The 18,994-nt window shown below is 38.7% G+C and overlaps 2 protein-coding genes across 3 annotated transcripts in view; one reads left to right on the top strand and one right to left on the bottom strand.

Moving 5' to 3' along the window:
- Dhx29 (DExH-box helicase 29) overlaps positions 1 to 1,584 on the bottom strand; it is a 50,752-nt gene extending 49,168 nt beyond the window's left edge. Inside the window, exon 1 of one of the 2 annotated variants that reach the window (NM_001427514.1) lies at positions 1,291 to 1,584. In NM_001427514.1, coding sequence (NP_001414443.1) covers positions 1,291 to 1,471 — 181 coding nt within the window. In that variant the 5' untranslated portion in view covers positions 1,472 to 1,584. The remainder of the gene's footprint in view (positions 1 to 1,290) is intronic. The other variant, XM_006231950.5, reaches the window with a different exon arrangement.
- A 73-nt stretch (positions 1,585 to 1,657) lies between these two features.
- Positions 1,658 to 18,994, top strand: part of Mtrex (Mtr4 exosome RNA helicase) — a 60,300-nt gene continuing 42,963 nt past the window's right edge. Inside the window, exons 1-7 of the mRNA NM_001034093.1 lie at positions 1,658 to 2,036; positions 6,883 to 7,020; positions 8,176 to 8,242; positions 11,859 to 11,921; positions 12,795 to 12,907; positions 16,223 to 16,397; positions 17,603 to 17,693. Coding sequence (NP_001029265.1) covers positions 1,903 to 2,036; positions 6,883 to 7,020; positions 8,176 to 8,242; positions 11,859 to 11,921; positions 12,795 to 12,907; positions 16,223 to 16,397; positions 17,603 to 17,693 — 781 coding nt within the window. The 5' untranslated portion in view covers positions 1,658 to 1,902. The remainder of the gene's footprint in view (positions 2,037 to 6,882; positions 7,021 to 8,175; positions 8,243 to 11,858; positions 11,922 to 12,794; positions 12,908 to 16,222; positions 16,398 to 17,602; positions 17,694 to 18,994) is intronic.

Below are 18,994 nucleotides of genomic sequence, written 5' to 3'. Positions count from 1 at the left end.
TCATGGACAATACAATAGCAAAGACAGAAGTCATGGTACTAGGGAACTCTCTAGCAAGGGCTGTAAAAGAGAAGTACACTGTCAAGGACAGACACCTTGAAAAAGTTAACATCTTAGGACTGGAGGAAAGGGAAGACAAATACAACAACAGATGACTGTCAGAAACTTGAAAGAATTCAGTGGAGGTAGGAAAAGAAAAAGATCATGGTCTGAAGCGGGACTACATAGAATACTCAGGGGGAATGTGTCATACCTGACAATACAAGTCTAATAATTTGCATTTACAAAGGATTATTTTCTAGGAGGAAGTGTGCTACTAGCTTATTTCTCCGGTTTCATATTTTCCCTCCTCTATCCACAATGCTCCAAGCTTTTTAACGCAAGATCTCTGGAATGTTATTTCTATCATGCTTTACAGGATTAATTTCTAGACAGCCTCTGATTTCAGCCCAACTGTCACTTTTCATGATTTCTTACAAAAACAAGACAAGTTCCTGCGGCTGGTGCACACTCTCTCTCTCTCTCTCAGCTTAACGACTATAAAGCATGTCTGTTTGTGTGGTTAGTAAATTAGATTCCTAAGCTGTCCAGGTTTCCATTTTATTGGTCTTTATAGCACCAATCAGATGTTTGGTATTTGTGTATCAATAAACACATATGCTTGCAGGTTTTTGTTGACAGAGCACAAAAAGAACTGCAAGCAAACAGAACAAAGCAGCATATAATCTTGATGTTTTTGAAACTAGCCAAAATAGTGGCCGGAACTAATCACCTTCAAGTTATCAAGTCAATCTGCAGGGTAAACACAGGAGTTTTACGGTAAATGAATCCAGTGTCCAATGTGTACAGTGCTTTTATTCTTAGGAAACACGGACTTTTCTGGAACATACAAGGATACTGCATAGCTGCTGAAGAAGACACGAAGATCTGACAGAATACAGAGCTGTATCAAGCCAGAAGCGTTTCACTTACAACTCTGAATTAGCGGAGTAGCTGTTCTGACAGCTCAGAGTGGATTCCTGCCGAACAACAGCACATGTCATGACTTTGTTCTTAGAATGAGAAAAAGAGCGAGTTAGAAAGGTGATGCCATGCTGTAACAGAGTTACTTTCGTAACTTTAATGGCCACAGGCCCTTAGGTCGATCTACAAGGCCACTCCACAGACAGCTAGCTGCTCAGGTGTGGAAGATGACTAAGTTTGGCTCTCATCAGCACAGATGTTGCTAGTCTTTGCTAGACAAGGAGCAGGGTCTGAGGGCAGAAGGCTGGGCACTGGGCCACAGCGTACCTTGCTTGACTCGGGGCTCCCGGGCGCTAGTGGGGACAGCAGGCGCCGGCCTGGCCACCGGCTTCTTGCTCTGGGCTTCCCCAACAGCTCCGGCCTCTGCACTTCTGGCTCTGGAAGCAGACACCGCGGCCCGCATCGCCGCAGCTCCCGGCGCCTTGTGTTTCTTATTTTTGCCGCCCATATTTCAGCTGTTGGAGAGTAGTCTTCCAGATCCAGATCCCGGCTGCCGCACAGCAGAAGCCGGAGAGCTCTTCACGTTTGCCGGCTCCCACGCCTCCACCCAGCCTCCTCCATCCGGGCTCCACGGCTGGCGCTCAGGCTCAATTGGTCCCTTTCATCAGACTCCGCCTCTTGGCTCCCGGGATCAGGCGGCATGTCTGCCGTCGTGCGCCACTTGTCGCTAAGTTTTTAGTCATTGAACTGCCGGACTCGCAGTGGTCTAAAAAGAAAAGGAACAAGACGCAGACGAGAAGGAGAAAAGTTACTCAGGCCTTAAGGCTTGCTCACTTTTGATTCCTGCGGGCCACCGTAGAGTCCCTATTTGGCGTCACTGTAGGTGCGATCCCGGGGCCTCTTGGGTAGGAGGGAGATTCAGTCTTAGAGTTCCGAAAGATGGCGGACGCTTTCGGGGATGAGCTTTTCAGCGTTTTCGAGGATGATTCGACCACTGCAGCGGGAACCAAGAAAGACAAAGAAAAGGAGAAAGATAAATGGAAGGGGCCACCGGGGCCTGCAGACAAGGCCGGGTAAGGAAGACTTCCGAGCTGTTTTTTGTTTGTTTATTTTTCTTGTCTTTGGTGCCAGTGAAGGAAATACGACTCAGACGAGGAGCACAGAAAATGTTTGAATGGAGCCAAGAGGCGAAGGAGATTGAGAAAAAAAAAAGTTGGGGAGAGAGAAAACGTTAGTTTGGGGGAGTACGGTCTGGGCAGTCGCGCGTGTCTGCAGACAGCGTGAGTTCCTGCCGCTGTACTTCCTTAGGCCACGCTTGCCCTGTAGTCCTAGCTTAGCAGGCTAGGTACGGTTTTACTTGGGGGCGGAAGGCTTGTCATCCACAAAACCTCTCACGTAGTCTTTTAAAAGTTAGGAACTAGCTGAACCAAGGGTGAAGACGTGGAGGAAAGAGCCTTTAAACCGCGAAGGCAAATAGCTACAGAAGGAAGAGATTTAATCCCCAAATTGTGCTTTTACCAAGAAAAAAATAATTAGATTCAGGATCTCTCTAAGTACGTTAGGCAGTCCTTGAATTTGATATTCTCTTATTTCAGTTCCTTAGTGTTGGAATTACCGGAGTGCCCCTACACTCAAACTAGTTTGCTCTCTCATTAGCGTCTCACACTTGAGGATTGCTTCAGTCCGTTATTACATTAGTAGTTGCAAAGTACTGGTTTAAAAACGTTATTTCTTTCAGCTTCTTACCTGGAATCCAGCCTTAAAAAAAAAAAAAAAAAAGCCCGCTAGGGCTGAGGACATGGCCAGTGGATAAGACAGCTTTCTGTGCGATGAAGAGCTAGTTTCTATTCTCCGGTGCCTACATAAAAAGTTGGGCATAGCTGTGTGAGCACTTTAATCCCAGCACAGTGGGGCACAGAGCACGGAGACAAGACTTGTTGGGCACCACACAAAGAAGGCACAAAATTCCCTCCTTATTGTCAAAGTTACCTTGGGTTCTCTACTTGAGGAATTTCCTTCACCAGATTGGCCTGTGGGAGCATTTTCTTAACTGCTAGGTTATGTGGGAGGGCCCAGTGCACTATGGCTTGTACCTTCTCTGGGCAGGCGAGCCTGCACTGGTTAGCGGAGCTGAAGCAGCCCAGGAGCAGCATTTCTCTGTGGTCTCTGCTTCAGTCTCAGCCTCCAAGTTTCCGCTTTAGCTTTTCTGGATGGTGAATTGTAAACACATACGCCGAAATAAACCCTTTCCTGTCCAACTTGGTTGTGGTCAGTGTTGTAGTGTTCTTGTAGCTGTTCATTTTCACCTTGAAATACAGTTCATAAAGAAAAGGCAAGTTTCATGTTTGCTTGCATATCAGTTTGTTTTGAGACAGGGTCTTACTGTGCAGCCATTATTGGCCTTGTCCTTATGGAGACGTGCCTGGAATTGTAGGTATGCACGGCCACACCTGGCTGCTTCCCAGTGTCAGGAAGATGAGTTGTGCACACCTCCTTCCCCTCCCTCCTGCCCTGTGCTTCTCTTTGTGTAAATGAAGCACTAAACCATAGCACAATTGGGCACACACTGTCTGGATCTCTGAGGTTCCTTCGTAGTGCTCCAACCCCCTTAGCCTTCCGCCCAGGCTACCTGCTTTCTCCATCTCTTGGAGGGGTTTCCGTGTGTGTGTGTGTGTGTGTGTGTGTGTGTGTGTGTGAGAGAGAGAGAGAGAGAGAGAGAGAGAGAGAGAGAGAGAGAGAGAGAGAGAAGTGGGCACATCTTGCCTCAGAGTACATGAGGAGGGCAGGAGACAGCTTTTCATTCCATCCTGTTTTGAGTCAAGATCTCAGAGTTCAGCTGTAGCACTGCATAGGTGAGCTTCTAGCCAACTGTCGTCTCTGCCTTGTATCTTCACTGTAGGAGTGCTGGGATTACAGGTGGAAATCACCACATCTGGGTGTTTTTAATCTTAATCTTTTTACATTTGAAAGGATTCTCAGCCTCAGGTCCTCAGACTTGTGTGTCTGAACCTTGTTCTGTTATTCTGCTCTTTGAACTACAGTCTTAAGTCAGTGAGAGCTCTCCGAGCTCGTTGTGAAGTTACTTTTTATTCCTAAGATTACTTATGTGTTCGATTGTTTTATCTGCATGCATGCATGTATGTGCACCACAGATGTACCTGTTGTATCCCCTGGAACTGTAGTTACCAGTGATTATGAGCTACCATATGGGTGCTAGAAATCAAACTTAGGTCCTGTGCAAGAGCAACAAGTGCTTTTAAAGGCTGGGCTATCTCTCCGTCCTTCCCACCTCCCATAAGATTCTGTGTAGAACTACCTCGTCAGTTGCTGTACCTTGTATGCTCCCTAGTGTAAAGTTGTCTCGATTCACTGCTCCCTAGTGTAAAGTTGTCTCGATTCACTACCATAGAGCTAGAGTAAGCTATGTCTCTAAACAGTCTAGTTTCTTACAGTGGCACGTGCTATTTAGTGCTTAAGGTCCTCATTGCCATTTGATTCTATTGCTTTTAGTTCTTCCACTACAAATTGCTTGGAGAGTCTTTCTCTGAAAAACTAAATGTTATACACTACTGATATAATTAATATAGGATTTTAAACAACTTCAATTATAAATGTCATTTATGTTCTGCTCTACATCATTCTTTACAATTACATAATAGTCGTATTTGACAGTAATAGTTTTAACATAAGAGGAACATTTCATGCCTATAATCCCAACGCTTGAGGTTTGAGGCAGGAGAATTGTCTTGAGTCCGAGGCTGCAATGTGGGACCTGGCTCAAGAAAATGAAAAAAAGGAGGCTAAGGAAATGGCTCCATTGGAAGATTGGTTACCATGAGGAACCAAGTTCATATCCTTAGGATCCACCTAAAAATCCAGCAGAGCAGTGCATGTCCGTAATCCCAGCATAAGACTTGCTTGCCAGCCAGAGTAACTGAATGAAGTTCAGTTTCAGTCAGAAGCCCAGTCTTGAAAAAAATTAGATGGAAGAGGATTGAGAAAAGCAAAGGCTGTTGACTTCTAGTTTCTACAGGCACACATACATGTGTGCCGTTGGACACATGGATACATATACACACAAAGTTAAGTTAATATTTAGTCTTACTGCCATTTCAAAGTGAATTAATAAAAATATTTTTAAAACTTTGGTCTTATACCTCATATAAGTAAGTATTAATCATATGAACAATCCTAGCCTCCCTAGACACTAGGCTTGCATGGGATATACATAGATATAGTCAAACAAAACACACAAAATACATCTTTTTTTTTTTTTTTTAATGAAGAAAAAAATGTATTTGGGACTGGCAAGTTGGCTCAAGTTAGTACAGGTGTGCTTGCTGCCAAACCTGATGTCCTGAGTTCCATTCCTTGGAATTCACATGGTGGAAGGAAAGAAGGGACTTGTGAAGATTGCCCCCTGACCTCCACATGCATGTGCCCCTACCTCAAAATAGTAAACAAATAAAAAGAGAGGTTGTAGCCCTCTAGTTTTAGATACACGCCTTTTCAGTTAAATGGTGTTTAACTGCCTTCTGCATTTGTCTTACCCCCATCTCTTTTAATGATACCTTTTATTTAAATTCTTAATTTTTGTGGAACTCAATCTGCTTACATTTTAGTAATTTTATATCCTGTAACAATAGCAGAAGATAAATTTCTCATTTAATTTATAGAAGCTGTCTATCCATCCACTTATTTTTTGACTTATGAGAGTGTTTCTACATAGTCCTTGCTGGCATAGACCTCACTATGTAGACCAGGCTATTCTGAAACTCAGAGATGTGCCTGTGAGTCCTGGGATCGAAGGTGTGTGTGTGGCTCCAGGCCTCACTTTGTATCTTATTTAAGTTTGTAAAACTTTGTGTGTATGGTGCTTTGCTTTCATTTATGTCTGTGTACCACTCACCTGCATGATGCGGTCAAGTGAGAAGGTGGCGCTGGATCCTGGGACGAAGTTACAGGAGTTGTGTGCTGCCATGTGGGTGCTGGGCATTGAACCTGGGTCTTTTGGAAGAGCTCCCAGTGCTGCTCTAACTGCTCGGTCATCTCTCCAGCCCTATTTTGCTTATTTTTGGCCTTTGCAGCTAAATTTAAAATTTACATGAAATTGATTTTTTTCAGTGTGGATAGAAATTCGATTGAGTTAGCTACAGATAGATAAGCTAAGAGGCATCATGTAGTGTCACTTCTTCAGAGTTTTTGCGTTCTGTCATTTTGGCTCTTTTGAAACAGGTTCTCACTCTGCAGTCTAGGCTGCCCTTGAATTTACATCCTTCCGCTTAAGCCTTCTGTGATTTCTGCATTCCACCATGCCTGATTTCAAATCTAACCATACAATTGCTTTTTTTCTTCCAATTAGTTTTTTTTCCAGTTAGTAGTATCATACTGTTAGGAAAGCTGTAAAGGTTTACAAACAGTCTTTTTGTAAATCTCAACTGTTTTAAGGAACAACAAACTTAAAATTTTTCCTTATAGTAAGAATTTTAGAATCTTAAAGCAACACATCCAAGGAAAATACAAAATATATAAGGAATAATATTCAGCTTAACTGGTTATGACGTTAGAGCGTTCTGAGAGTTGGCCAGCTTTGATTTATGAAGGTCATTTATTTATTTTATTTTTAAACATTCATTTACTTTATGTATGTAAGTATACTGTCTTCAGACACACCAGAACAGGGCATCAGATCCTATTATAGATGGCTACGAGCCACCATGTGGTTGCTGGGAATTGAACTCAGGACCTCTGGAAGAGCAGTCAGTGCTCTTAACCACTGAGCCATCTCTCCAGCCTCAAAGGTCATTTATTTAAAAGATGACTTTGCTAAGTATATATAATATATTAAATAATGTGGAGTTACTTTAAAATTGGAACTGATACTGCGGAGGTTTTTCCTAAACTGTTTGCTTTTTTCAGGAAACGACTGGATACCAGATTACAGTCAGAACCAGCCAGTAGTGGGAAAAACAAGAGAGATCTAGATGTTGAAGGCACAGATGAACCTATTTTTGGCAAGAAGCCCAGGATAGAAGACTCAATTAATGAAGATTTAAGGTAGTATTTCTATAGTCATAGTTACTTTTAATTTGATAGATGTGTGACATTTTAAAAATTGTGTTACTTTATAATTTTATAAGCATGAAAATAAAGGACGGCTGATTAAATATGTTTAATATAGAAGGCAAGAATGATTTATCTTTTGAAATTTTAAAATCCTATTTTGGGAAAATATTTGAAGACTTGTTTTTTTAGGAGAAAAAGGTATTGTTTCTTTACATATAGATGTTTTATGATGAAGAGTAACACTGACCCAGTGGTAGTGATAAGTTTGTATGAATATTAAAAGAGATTAGGTTTTCACTGCTACAAGTAGTACCATGGCTGGGATGCTAAAAGCTGTTTTTAATAAGTGAAACCAATAGATGTCTCTGAATAAAGATTTTCTGATATGCATATTTCTCAAATTCTTAAAGCTGGAGCTTTTATTCCTGATACCAATATTTTTGGTTGACCTGGTTGCCACTACAGTCATGCTATTTACAATTTTGATTTTCCTTAACTGGTCTAGCTATTATAGCTACTAAATATCTACCTATTATAAATGGTGAAACAGATACAGGTGTAACTGAAAAACTTGAGATGGTGCCATGTGCACAGTACTGCAATAGGTTGCAAAATAATTGTAATTTAGATTGGATTTTTACTAAAAGTATATTTATTGTCTTAAAGTAAATATCAGAAAAATAATACAAAATAATGACTCTAGTATAGACATACACCTAGCTTATTTATACTTTTGTTCTCTCAGAGTTCAGAGAGCCTAGTTCAGCGTAGTATAGGATCTGATGAATAGTTCTATAAGTTATAGCAACATCTAAATTTGTTTAGTTTATACCTTAAATCAGCTTTGTGCTCTGAGGTAGTGACAGTACTTTGAAGAGGAAGCTTTTATTCAAAATAGTGGAGCTAAACTGATGCTTGTTGAATAATCTATGTAATAGTCTGTTACATATTTATAACAAAAGGTAATCTTAGCATTTCGAGTTTTCAGCTCACTGAAGTCACATGACTTCTGAATATTTATAATAGCTAAAATAGTTTGGATTTACAGTGTTGTACTTGGGCAGTGTCATTTTGTTTACCAGTACAGATAGGCTTATGATCTAATTATTAAAAATAATTCATATCAATTTAATAACTTTTTTTTAGCTTGGCGGACCTGATGCCCAGAGTCAAGGTACAGTCGGTTGAAACAGTTGAAGGCTGTACACACGAGGTAAGTACGGACAGCCTGCAGTAGGTTAGGTCAGCATTACAAACGCTGGTTCTCTGCACTGCCTCCTTCCTGGCTAGGCTGGCTAGGATTGAAGGCCTGGGATCGAGTCATTTCTGTGGGATGTGTGTAATGGTGGGGGAGCTGTACAGCGCCGAGAGGAGCCCAGCATTTCTCTGAACTATAATTTGGGGTAAATTTTCTAACCTCTTTGAATATTGTCTATTTAATTTGCAAATTTAGAACAATGAAATTTACCTCCATGGGATAACTATAAAGATTATATTAAAAAAGAGGGAAATTACTGAGCACAAGGTTAGTGTTGAAGACTTATTTATTCTCATATTTTCAAAGTTATGCACTGTTTTGCAGTTTACCTGCTATTTCATGTTATGCTCTGTGATTAATAGATTGCTACTGGATAATGACCACTGATGGCTTATAGTATCCATAGAGAAGTGAGAATATATACACATAGGGTAGAATGCAATTTATATTTTATTCTACTAAACCTTGGTCATTACAATGAAACTTTTATATCAGGGTGGACCTGCAAGATAGCTCAGTGGTTAAAAGACCATGGTCTGCACACTAGGCAACCTGGGTTCAATCTCTGGACCCATGTAGAAGGAGAGCTGACCCCCTCACTGTACTGAGGCACATGTGCCTTTTTATGGTAATAAATACTAAAAGTATTCTTGCTGGGTGGTGGTCTTTAATCCTAACACTTAGGAGACAGAGGCAGGCACATTTCTTATGAAGTCAAAGCCAGCCTGGTCAACAGTTCCAAGACAAGTTCCAGGGCAGCCACAAAGAGAAATCCTGTCTACAAACAAGTGAGTGGAGAAAAATTCTATATTAATAAAAATGGCATTTGTGTGCATTTAGAAGCTTACCAGTTTAAAGTTTGTTGAGAAATGATGCTGTGTGTGAGATACAGTGGCCATTTGATAGGTAACTTTCAGTACTTTAGACCCTGGCCAGTGCTCTGTTTTAACAGTCCAGAGCCTGCCTAAAGAAGCTGGAAGCTCCTGTGCTCCATGGTTTTGTTTTTGTTTTTGTTTTTTTTTTTCCCCACTCTCCACTCCCTGATTTTGTCACTTCCTCATCATATGCCTTGTGTCTTCCTTCATGTAGTTGCTTGAGGAAACCCCTGTAGCAAGCCCACCTGTCCTGTCATACTCACTGAGAGGACAGGAATTATCTGTGCTATGTGAACAGTGATTGGTCTGACACTGTTCTTGGTTGTGCCTTACCTCATCTCTACAGAACCTTTGTCAAAAGCCTTCTGGAGAGATGATTCTGGTACCTAAACCTGCAGGTTTATTTTAAGATTCTCTGTTCTGTTTACATGTATCCTTGAGCCAGTACCATGTTGGGTTTGTTCCATTGTTGTTTTTGGAGACAGAGTCTATCTTGTAGCTCTGGCTGTCTCAAAATTGACTGTGTAGACCAGGCTGGCCTCAAACTCACAGATATCCACCTGCCTCTCCTCCTGAGTACTGGGCTTAAAGGCATGTGGTACCAAGTTACCTTCTTTTCCTTTTTCTTATTCTATTTTTTAGTACTTAAAACAATTTTTAAATGTAAATATACTTTGATCATCTTCCCCTCCTCTAAAGTCTTCTCAGATCCTCTCCTCTCCCTACTCACCCAACTTTTAAGTTCTTTCTCAAAAATCTAACAAAATCCATTACAACAAAGCTCCAGTAACCAAGAAAACAAAACACCAAACTGTAACCAAATAAAAGCACACACACCACACCACACCCCCCCCCCAAAAAAAAACTGGATGTCAATAAATGTTGGTCATCTGCTCCTAAACATGAGGCCTGCCATGGATAGTTGTTGTACTCAGTGTTATTCCATTGGAGAAAACTGATTTTCTCCTCTCAGCAGGGAAAGTAACAGTTTAATTGTTAATCTTTATGCCAGTGGCTAGGTTTCCCTTCCCTTCCCTTCCCTTCCCTTCCCTTCCCTTTCCCCTTCCCTTCCCTTTTCCCTTCCCTTTTCCCTTCCCTTTTCCCTTCCCTTCCCCTTTCCTTTTCCCTTCCCTTTTCCCTTCCCTTCCCCTTTCCTTTTCCCTTCCCTTTCCCCTTCCCTTTTCCCTTCCCTTTCCTTTTCCCTTCCCTTCCCTTCTCCCTTCCCTTCCCTTCTTTCCCTCTTTTCATTCATTCGTTCATTTAAGAAATATATGGGGTTGGGGATTTAGCTCAGTGGTAGAGTGCTTGACTAGGAAGCGCAAGGCCCTGGGTTCCGTCCCCAGCTCTGAAAAAAAGAACCAAAAAAAAAAAAAAAAAAAAAAGAAAGAAATATAGCAAAATAAAATAGACAAAACAAAAACTGTCACATCCAAGTTGAACAAGACGAAGCAACAGAGGGAAAAGAACCTAAGAGAAGGCAGAACAATCATCCACACACTCAGGAGTCCCATAGAAACACTCAACTGGAAGCTATAATGTAAGCTCAGAGGACCTGGTGCAGACCCCTATGGGCGGGCCCTGTGCATGCTGCTTCGGTCTCAGTTCATACGAGCTTTATTCATGTTGATTTAGAAGGCCTCGATGGAATCATCCCATTTGGGGCTGTGAGATTTAATGGCTAAATTTTTTCAGTACTAATTTTAGATCCCGTCCAATGCTCTTGCTTTTACAAAAAAGAGAAGGAATTCAGAGCAGTGGTTCTCAGCCTTCCTAATGCTGTGACCCTTTAATACAGTTCCTTATGCTGTGGTGAGCCCTAACCATGAAATTATTTTCATTATGACTTCATAACTAATTTTGCTACTGTTATGAACCATAATGTGAATATTGTATTCCGATGGTCCTAGGTGACCACTGTGAAAGGATTTGGGACCCACAGATTGGTCCAGAGCCTGCTGTTCTGTGCTCCATGGCTTTGGTAGCACACACCAGTAGGATTTGCTAAAATAGGATCATGAGTTTACTTTTTAAAATTATAGTCAATTTTTAGCTAATCTTTCCTGAAACTGAATATGTTATCTTGATCATAATGAGCTTACTGATTATTCTTAATATTATTAAGGGCTTTTAACCTCTTCTATTTAATTTTTACTGAAGTTTTACCTTTAGATATTGAAGTTTTGCCTAATTTCTGCCTGTTCCTTAAAGTGACCTGTGGATTATTTATATGCCAAGTGTTAGATGCTTATACAGTTAGAAGCAAGCCTTCTGATATTAATACTTCTTATACTTGGGAATCTGGTAATAGGGAATGTCATTTAATTTCATAGACTTTTGTTTTATTGGTGCTCTTCCATTTTGTATTTTTTAGATTTTTTGAGCACCATTATTGTACGTACATTAGGTATGGGCAAGATGATGATAGACTTGATGGGTTGTAGATCTGTCTTAGATTTTAATGACCACTTTCTACAGGAAAATACTGGTGCACACTTTCAGTTACATTGCCCTTAGGCCAGCGCTAAGAGGGTTTTGAATGTTGTAACTTACTTTTTCCCTTGTTCGCATAGTCAGCTGATTTTCTAGCATGTAAGACTAACATGTTGATCATTTTTATTCTCTAAACCATCATTGGGTTTGGAGTCCACAGAGTTTTAATGGTCATATCTCGTTTTCTCCTTGAATTGTGGCATCAGGTCGCTCTTCCTGCAGATGAGGATTATATACCACTTAAGCCTCGAGTTGGGAAGGCAGCAAAGGTCTGTATTTTACTTTCTGGGAGGTTTTGTAGGATCCAGAAAAACAAAACATTTCAATGAGATTTTTAAATGTACTTGTTTGTGTGCTGTGAGGAAATCTAAATAGCAGTGAGAGGGGGGTGAGGAGCCAGGCCGAAAACTATGGTGCCGGGATAGGTTTAAAACTGTCTATCACTGTCCCCAAAGACTGTAATTCGTCAGCTTTTCTACAGAAAAAAATGCATGCGTGTATGTTTTCCTGATGCTTGAACCGCTCAGCAGCTTCTAAGGGAGCTAGAGCCCAGTTTGTTTGTCTGATGTATCTTCTCAGTTGTCCAAAGGGGCCTCAGGGACCTCTGCGTGCCATCAGGGTTACGTGTGAACACCTCTTGCTTCAAACTGTTTATTAGATTTTAAAAAGTCTCTAAAGGTCAAAAGAATGAGGCTTATTTCTTTAAAGAAAGCCTGGAGAAGCAGGCATGAATTCTTAGTCTAAGAAAGTATTTCTCTGCCTTTGCTGAGTAATGCTTGGAATCCACTTTTCAAAAGGAGTTTCATCTAGAAAAGGAACTTATACACGCACCTATTTTATATGATTATGAAGATTTATGATATGTGGAAAATGTGTTGTACAGTACCACAAGGCATGCAATAATGATTACTTTTATTACTAATGAAAGTGTAACCATGAAGTTAAACAGCAGGTTAAGGCCTGCACTGTCTGATAAACTTGTTTTGTAGTCCTCTTCTCCCTGCTAAGTGGTAATGGAGTCATAAAGGGATCCGAGATTGCTGTGGAAAGAGTCATTCTTTTCATTTTAAGTGTGTGCTTTAATTTGTTTAAAGTGTGTGTTTAATTTGTTTAATTTAAGTGTGTGCAATTTGTTTTTATAGGAATACCCGTTCATTCTTGATGCTTTCCAAAGAGAAGCCATTCAGTGTGTTGATAACAATCAGTCTGTGTTAGTATCTGCTCATACATCAGCGGGGAAAACCGTGTGCGCTGAGTAAGTAGCAGTCTTCTCAAATGGTCAGATCATTTATTTTAGTTTTTGAACGTTTCCATTGTTTTCTGTATTCTACAAATACGGATGGTTTTGCTTGTACTTATCTAGGTAACTTATCTTAGGTAACTTAGTTTCTTTTTCTTGCCCTCACTAAGATATTGATTTCCAGTACAGTGTTTTAATAGATGTAATCAAGAGCCATCCTTCCTTTGTTCCCAGTATGTGGGGAAATGTCTTGGTTTATTTATCATTAAGCATGATGTTACTTATGGATTTTTATGAATGTTTTCTATCAAGAATGGCTCCTGTTCTTAGTTTGCTGTCAGTCTCTTTCTCATTCTTCATGTCTGCACAAATTTACAGACTCCAGTCTTTTTACTTGAAGTACATTGAAATGGTCTGGGGTTTGCTTTGTTTTGTTTGATTTGGATATGGATTTTGCCTTCCTGTAGTGTGGTGGTGAAATATCTTGATGGGTATCTAATGAATCGTCCTGAGGTAAATTCCATTTGGCTATGACGTATAATTGTATTATATTGTCGGGTTGATGAATTGAAATTTTGTTAGGAAATATCACATCTTCATTTCTGAGGCGTATTGGGTTTTGTTTATTATTAATGTCTTTTATATCAGGCTGATGTTTGACTTTTTTTTCCCCCGTAATCTACTTGGAGGAGGTGGGGTCTACTATTATGTTGATCTGACAAAATCCAGGTTTTGGTCTCCTTGGCTTTTTTTCTTTGTTGTTTTCATTTCATTGGTTTATACTCTTTTGTTCTAGTGTCTTAAGAAGGAAGATAAAGTAATTGTTTTGAGACCTTTCTTTTTCTAACAGGTATTTGAAGTTTATATAGTAGATTTTTTTAAAGCTTTTGTGTTATTTGTTTATTTGTTTGCTTATTTGTTTTACATGCATTTGTGTTTTGTCTACATGTCTGTTAGATCCCTGGAACTGGAGTTACAGTTGTGAGCCACCACGTGGGTGCTGGAATTGAACCCGGGTTCTCTGGAAGAGCAACCAGTGCTCTTACTGCTGAGCCATCTCTGCAGCCAGGGATTGTTTTTGCTGTTGGTGAAATGTCTTGCTGCTTTCGAATGACATCTTAATATAATAAGACATTAATATGTGTTGATGCTGATTCAGATTTCTATACTAATACTTTTTCTATCTTATTTTAGTACACATCTCCTGATAAGAAACTGCTTTAACATTTTAAAAACCATTTTTTTCAGTGTTAAATTTTTTTTTTTTATTTGATCTAATTTTGATCTGTATAACTTTTGTCAGGAAACCCGCTCTCATCCATACTTTTTTGTATGTGATATGCTGTGTCTCTTTGGATGCTTTTAAGCAATGTCTTTATCATTGACTTTTAGGCAGTTTATTTTCATTTACACATATGTTCATGTATCTCTGTGTTTGTATGCTGTGTGTGCGGGTGCCACAAGATGCCAGAAGATATTGAATCCTTAGTTGTAAACCACCGATGGCGCTGGGAGTTGAGCATGAGTCCTCTGGAAGAGCATCAAGAGCTCTTACCCACAGAGCCATCTCCCTAGCTCCCTTAAACAATTTCTTTATGCTATACTTTGTTTTTGTATATGCTCCTGCACTCTGCATTCCTTGTTGGTTTTCTTCTCAGCACTCCCATTGAGGATTCTGTACTTAAATTAGACCATCGGTGCATGCTGGCTGTTGTGTGTGCTTTTAAATTTCATTTGACTCATAGTAAATGTCTTCAAATGTACTAGTCTTTTTTTTTTTTCCGAATTGTAGAATTTGCCATTAATTTTATTGAATGACTGTTTCACTTAGATATCATAGTGGTTGGTTTGGTTTGTTTTGGTTTTTGACCGTTTTGTTGAAAGTTCAATTCATTTATTTTATAGTGCTGATCATAATCTCAGATTTAGACATTATTAGCTATTAAAAGTTTTTTTGTTGTTTTTGTTTTGTATCTTTGTCATTTTGAACTTCCTGTTAAGATATGAAGGCTGTTTGGTAGTGTTTGTTTCTTCTGCTTTTTTTTCTCTATTTTATATTTTGCCCAAGGCCACGGAAGTTGAGAGAGGTCATCAGATCCCTGAAACTAGGCCACTATATGAGCCACCATGTGGGTGCTAAGAGTTGAACCCAGGTTCTCTGTAAGAACAACCAGTGCCCTTAACCACTGAGTCATCTTTTCAGTCCATTTTGTTATTTTTCTGCTTTTTATGCTTCATAATCTTTATTTCTAGCAGTACTGGAACCAGGCCCAGGGCTTTGTGCATGCTAGGCAAGCGCTCCACTCTTGAGCCAAGCTGCGTCCCTCACCCTGCAATCCGTATAGGGTTTTCAGTTGCTTATGTGTTTTTATAGTTTCCATTTTCCTATTGAGATTGCCTGTGTGTGGAACCATTGTCCTTTCTTTTTAATTCTTAGAACCTAGTTTCCTATATTTTGACGGATGCCATTCTAATAGTGCTCTGTCTATATCTGATTCAAGCTGTTTTTCTTCCAATTTCAACCTTTGGGCCCACTCACTCAATTCCTTATGTCCGTTTTCCCCTAAGTACAGATCATTTTTCCTGTTTCCTTTTTGTTGTTAAAAAGTCAATATTTTAGGTCGTGTAACCTCTCTATATTCACTTTTCCATATATCTATCTATCACTGTTACTATTTGATTGTGTTTGGTCATTCCTTAATTTTATAACAATTCTCTCTTTTTTTTTTTTTTAATTCTTATATGATAAGCATACTTTGGTAGGAACTGTATCTTTCTAAAAGCCTCCTCCACAGTGTTTCCCTTAAATCTTAATTTCATGGTCTGTATTTAAATACCAAACTGAGTTTTGTTTTGTTTTTTTAAAAAACAATACCACTGTATTGAATTCCATTAATACTTAGAAAAGAACTTTTCGATAAAAAGAACCTATCATAATTTTAAGCAAAGAAATGATTTGTTAAATATTGCATGAAAGGAAAGAGTACATACTGGATTAAGTCATTTATGAAACTGGAAGAAAAACGCACCCATGTATGGTTTTCTTATTGCTTATAGTCTGTGTGTATAAATGGATAGACAGAAATGGACTTTTAAATGCCTATCAGTACAATCAAAGGCTTTTCTATCACAAAATAGGGCATCCACTGACAAACCCATTGTAGGTTTAATTTGAAGTGACTAAAGTTAAATGTCCTTGTTCGTTTAATAGTCTAAATGATTCATTTCAGATAAATCATAATGATAGTGTAATAGTTTATTTATAGTAAACAGATTACAAATAAGTGTACAGAAAACTTAAAAGTCTTACTTACTGTTTTTTATTTTTAGGTATGCTATTGCACTGGCTTTAAGGGAAAAACAGCGTGTAATATTTACCAGCCCAATAAAGGCTCTAAGTAATCAGAAATACCGTGAAATGTATGAAGAATTTCAAGATGTTGGTCTGATGACTGGAGATGTTACTATTAATCCCACAGCATCTTGTCTGGTTATGACTACAGAGGTAATTTATTTTGTGCATCAGCTAAACTCGTTTTTAGTTTAGTCAATGTATATCCAATCAAACACTGGATGATTTATAGCTTAGTGGTTTTTGTTTTGTTTTGTTTTTTCAGATAAAATGTAATAATTGTTTATGAATAGAATTGTTTGAAAAGGGCATAATTATTATAAAGTGCCCTAGCAATATTAAATATATCTCTAAGTTAATATTTATTACTTGGTAATATAATATACCTTAAAAAGTATTTTTAATAGTTTATTACTACTACTATGTCTTAAAAATACTTGGTTGATTTTTTTTTTTTTATAATTTCATACAAGTAGTGATTCTGATTCGTGTTACTTTTCCCCCCCTTTAGTGTCTGAGTATTTATTACAGTAAGATTATTACAATAGTCAACTTAAAAATACATTCATTATATACTTAGCTTTTTCTAATCATTGGTTAAGCTTTGCATATAACATGACTTTGGTATGATTATCCTTACTGACCTTGAGACTTTAAAAAAATAGTTTGTGGGGTTGAGGATTTAGCTCAGTGGTAGAGCGCTTGCCTAGCAAGCACAAGGCCCTGGGTTCGGTCCCCAGCTCCGAAAAAAAAGAAAAAAGAAAAAAAAAAAAGAAAAAAATAGTGTGTGTGTATAATGTATTCCACTGCACGGTGTGGAGGAAACAGACACACCACTGTATTGTGTCTGTGTCAAAGCCAGAGGAGAACTTGGTGGAGTGAGTTCTTCCTTCGCCCTGCGTTTGATTTGGGGGCTTGAACTTAGGTCCCACTAAGCTATCTCAACAGTGCCCTTAATGGGACTTCATACATAGTCTCTCTTCATTCTCACTTACAGTATATAAATTTGCTTCTAGTTTGGAGAGTATGCAAAAGGGATACCTCACTTTTTGGAGTTCCCTGTAAGTCTTTATTTATTTATTCTAAAATATTCACCTGAAGATTTTCTTTAACTCTTAAAAATAAAGACAATGATTATTACTGTGTTTCCATTGTGAGGCAGAAACATAGACACTGTAAAGATCCAGTGCCTTGGTAAAAGGTATCTCTCATGTTCTAAAGCATTAACCTCGGAAAGATTAAAGGAATGATAATAGTAGATAGGTATAAGATATCAAAAATTCCTTGTTAAAAAATAGTATTTGACTAATTACTGGACGTTAAGTTAAAGTCCTGCTAAATCTGTTTTCCTGTTTTAGATTTTGAGAAGTATGCTGTACAGAGGCTCTGAAGTTATGCGAGAAGTTGCGTGGGTCATATTTGATGAAATTCATTACATGAGAGATTCAGGTATACTTCATAGTGTTGAGATAAATTTGCATTCTTGTTACAAGTGCCATTAGTAATTTTGAGTAAGACTTTGGATTGATTTTCAGTTTTTATGTGCCTAGAATCCTAATAAATTATTACATATTCAAATTGTGGACAACCTGATAAAGTATTCCCAGTATGATTAATTAAAGTTTAGTTCCTTTAGTAGTATTTGTTGGGTAAAATTTTACACATTCAAGTACAGCAAATGAAATTAGGAAGTAGCTTGCTTTAAAGAGCGCTTACTAAGCTCGATGTGGTACATGCCTGTAGTGCCAGCACTTGGGAGACTGAGGGCGATAGGAGAGCAGAGAGAAGAGGAAATGAAATCAGTGGTAGTCTAGGCCACACAGCAAGGCCTTGCCCTCCTCCTCCACATAAGAAGTTCAATGATTATCATCGTCAATCATCATCATTATTATTAGCATTATTGTTACTATTACTTTTTTCTTTGGTCTTTTGAGATAGGGTTTCTCTGTGTATCCTTGGCTGTCCTGAAACTCCCTCTATAGACCAGGCTGGCCTCAAACTCACAGAGATCACCTGGGTCTGCCCCCTGAGTACCAGGATTAGAGGCATGAACCACTACTGCCTGGCTCTCGGTAATTATTTAATCTGAAAGAATTTACAGACCCCCTGGCTTACAAAGGTGATGTTAGTCATTTTTAAGTTAGTTTAGTTTTATAAACCCATAAATGTATATTTGTTTTAAAAAAGTAGGTATTAAATAAATAAGCAATTAAAACAAAACTTTCTTTACTGATACCTTTTCTATTATAAATCAAAAATAAATGTGGTTGCAATTTTGAATATACCAGGAAATTTAACATCTAAAAGCTAATGTTTAATATGTACACACCTAAAGTAAGATTGAGTTTTTATTTAAAGAACTCAATTAGTCTTTATCAGTGGTTCTCAACTTTCCTAATGCTGAAACCTTTTAATAGAATTCCTCGTGTTGTGGTAAATCCCAATCATATATCATTTCATTGCCACTTTATAACTATATTTTTCTACTATTAGGAATTATAATGTAAATATCTCATATGTGATCCCAAAGGGGTCGTGACCCACAGGTTGAGAACTGCTGATCTGTGTATTCATGATAAAAGTAATGTAAGAAAACATCAACACTTTACCTTTGCCAAATCCCTACAGGTGCTTCTGAGCCAGCTAGTGGGCTAAGGCTTTCACCACTAACACTGGCAATCTGAGTTCATTCTCAGGATCCGAACGCTAGGATTAGACAACTGATTCTTAAACTTCTCTTCTAACCTCCA

This window comes from Rattus norvegicus, chromosome 2 (assembly GCF_036323735.1).
Source record: "Rattus norvegicus strain BN/NHsdMcwi chromosome 2, GRCr8, whole genome shotgun sequence".
Taxonomy (NCBI): Eukaryota; Metazoa; Chordata; class Mammalia; order Rodentia; family Muridae; genus Rattus; species Rattus norvegicus.
Note: the sequence above shows the minus strand (reverse complement) of the source record. Positions and strands in the feature narration are given on the sequence as shown.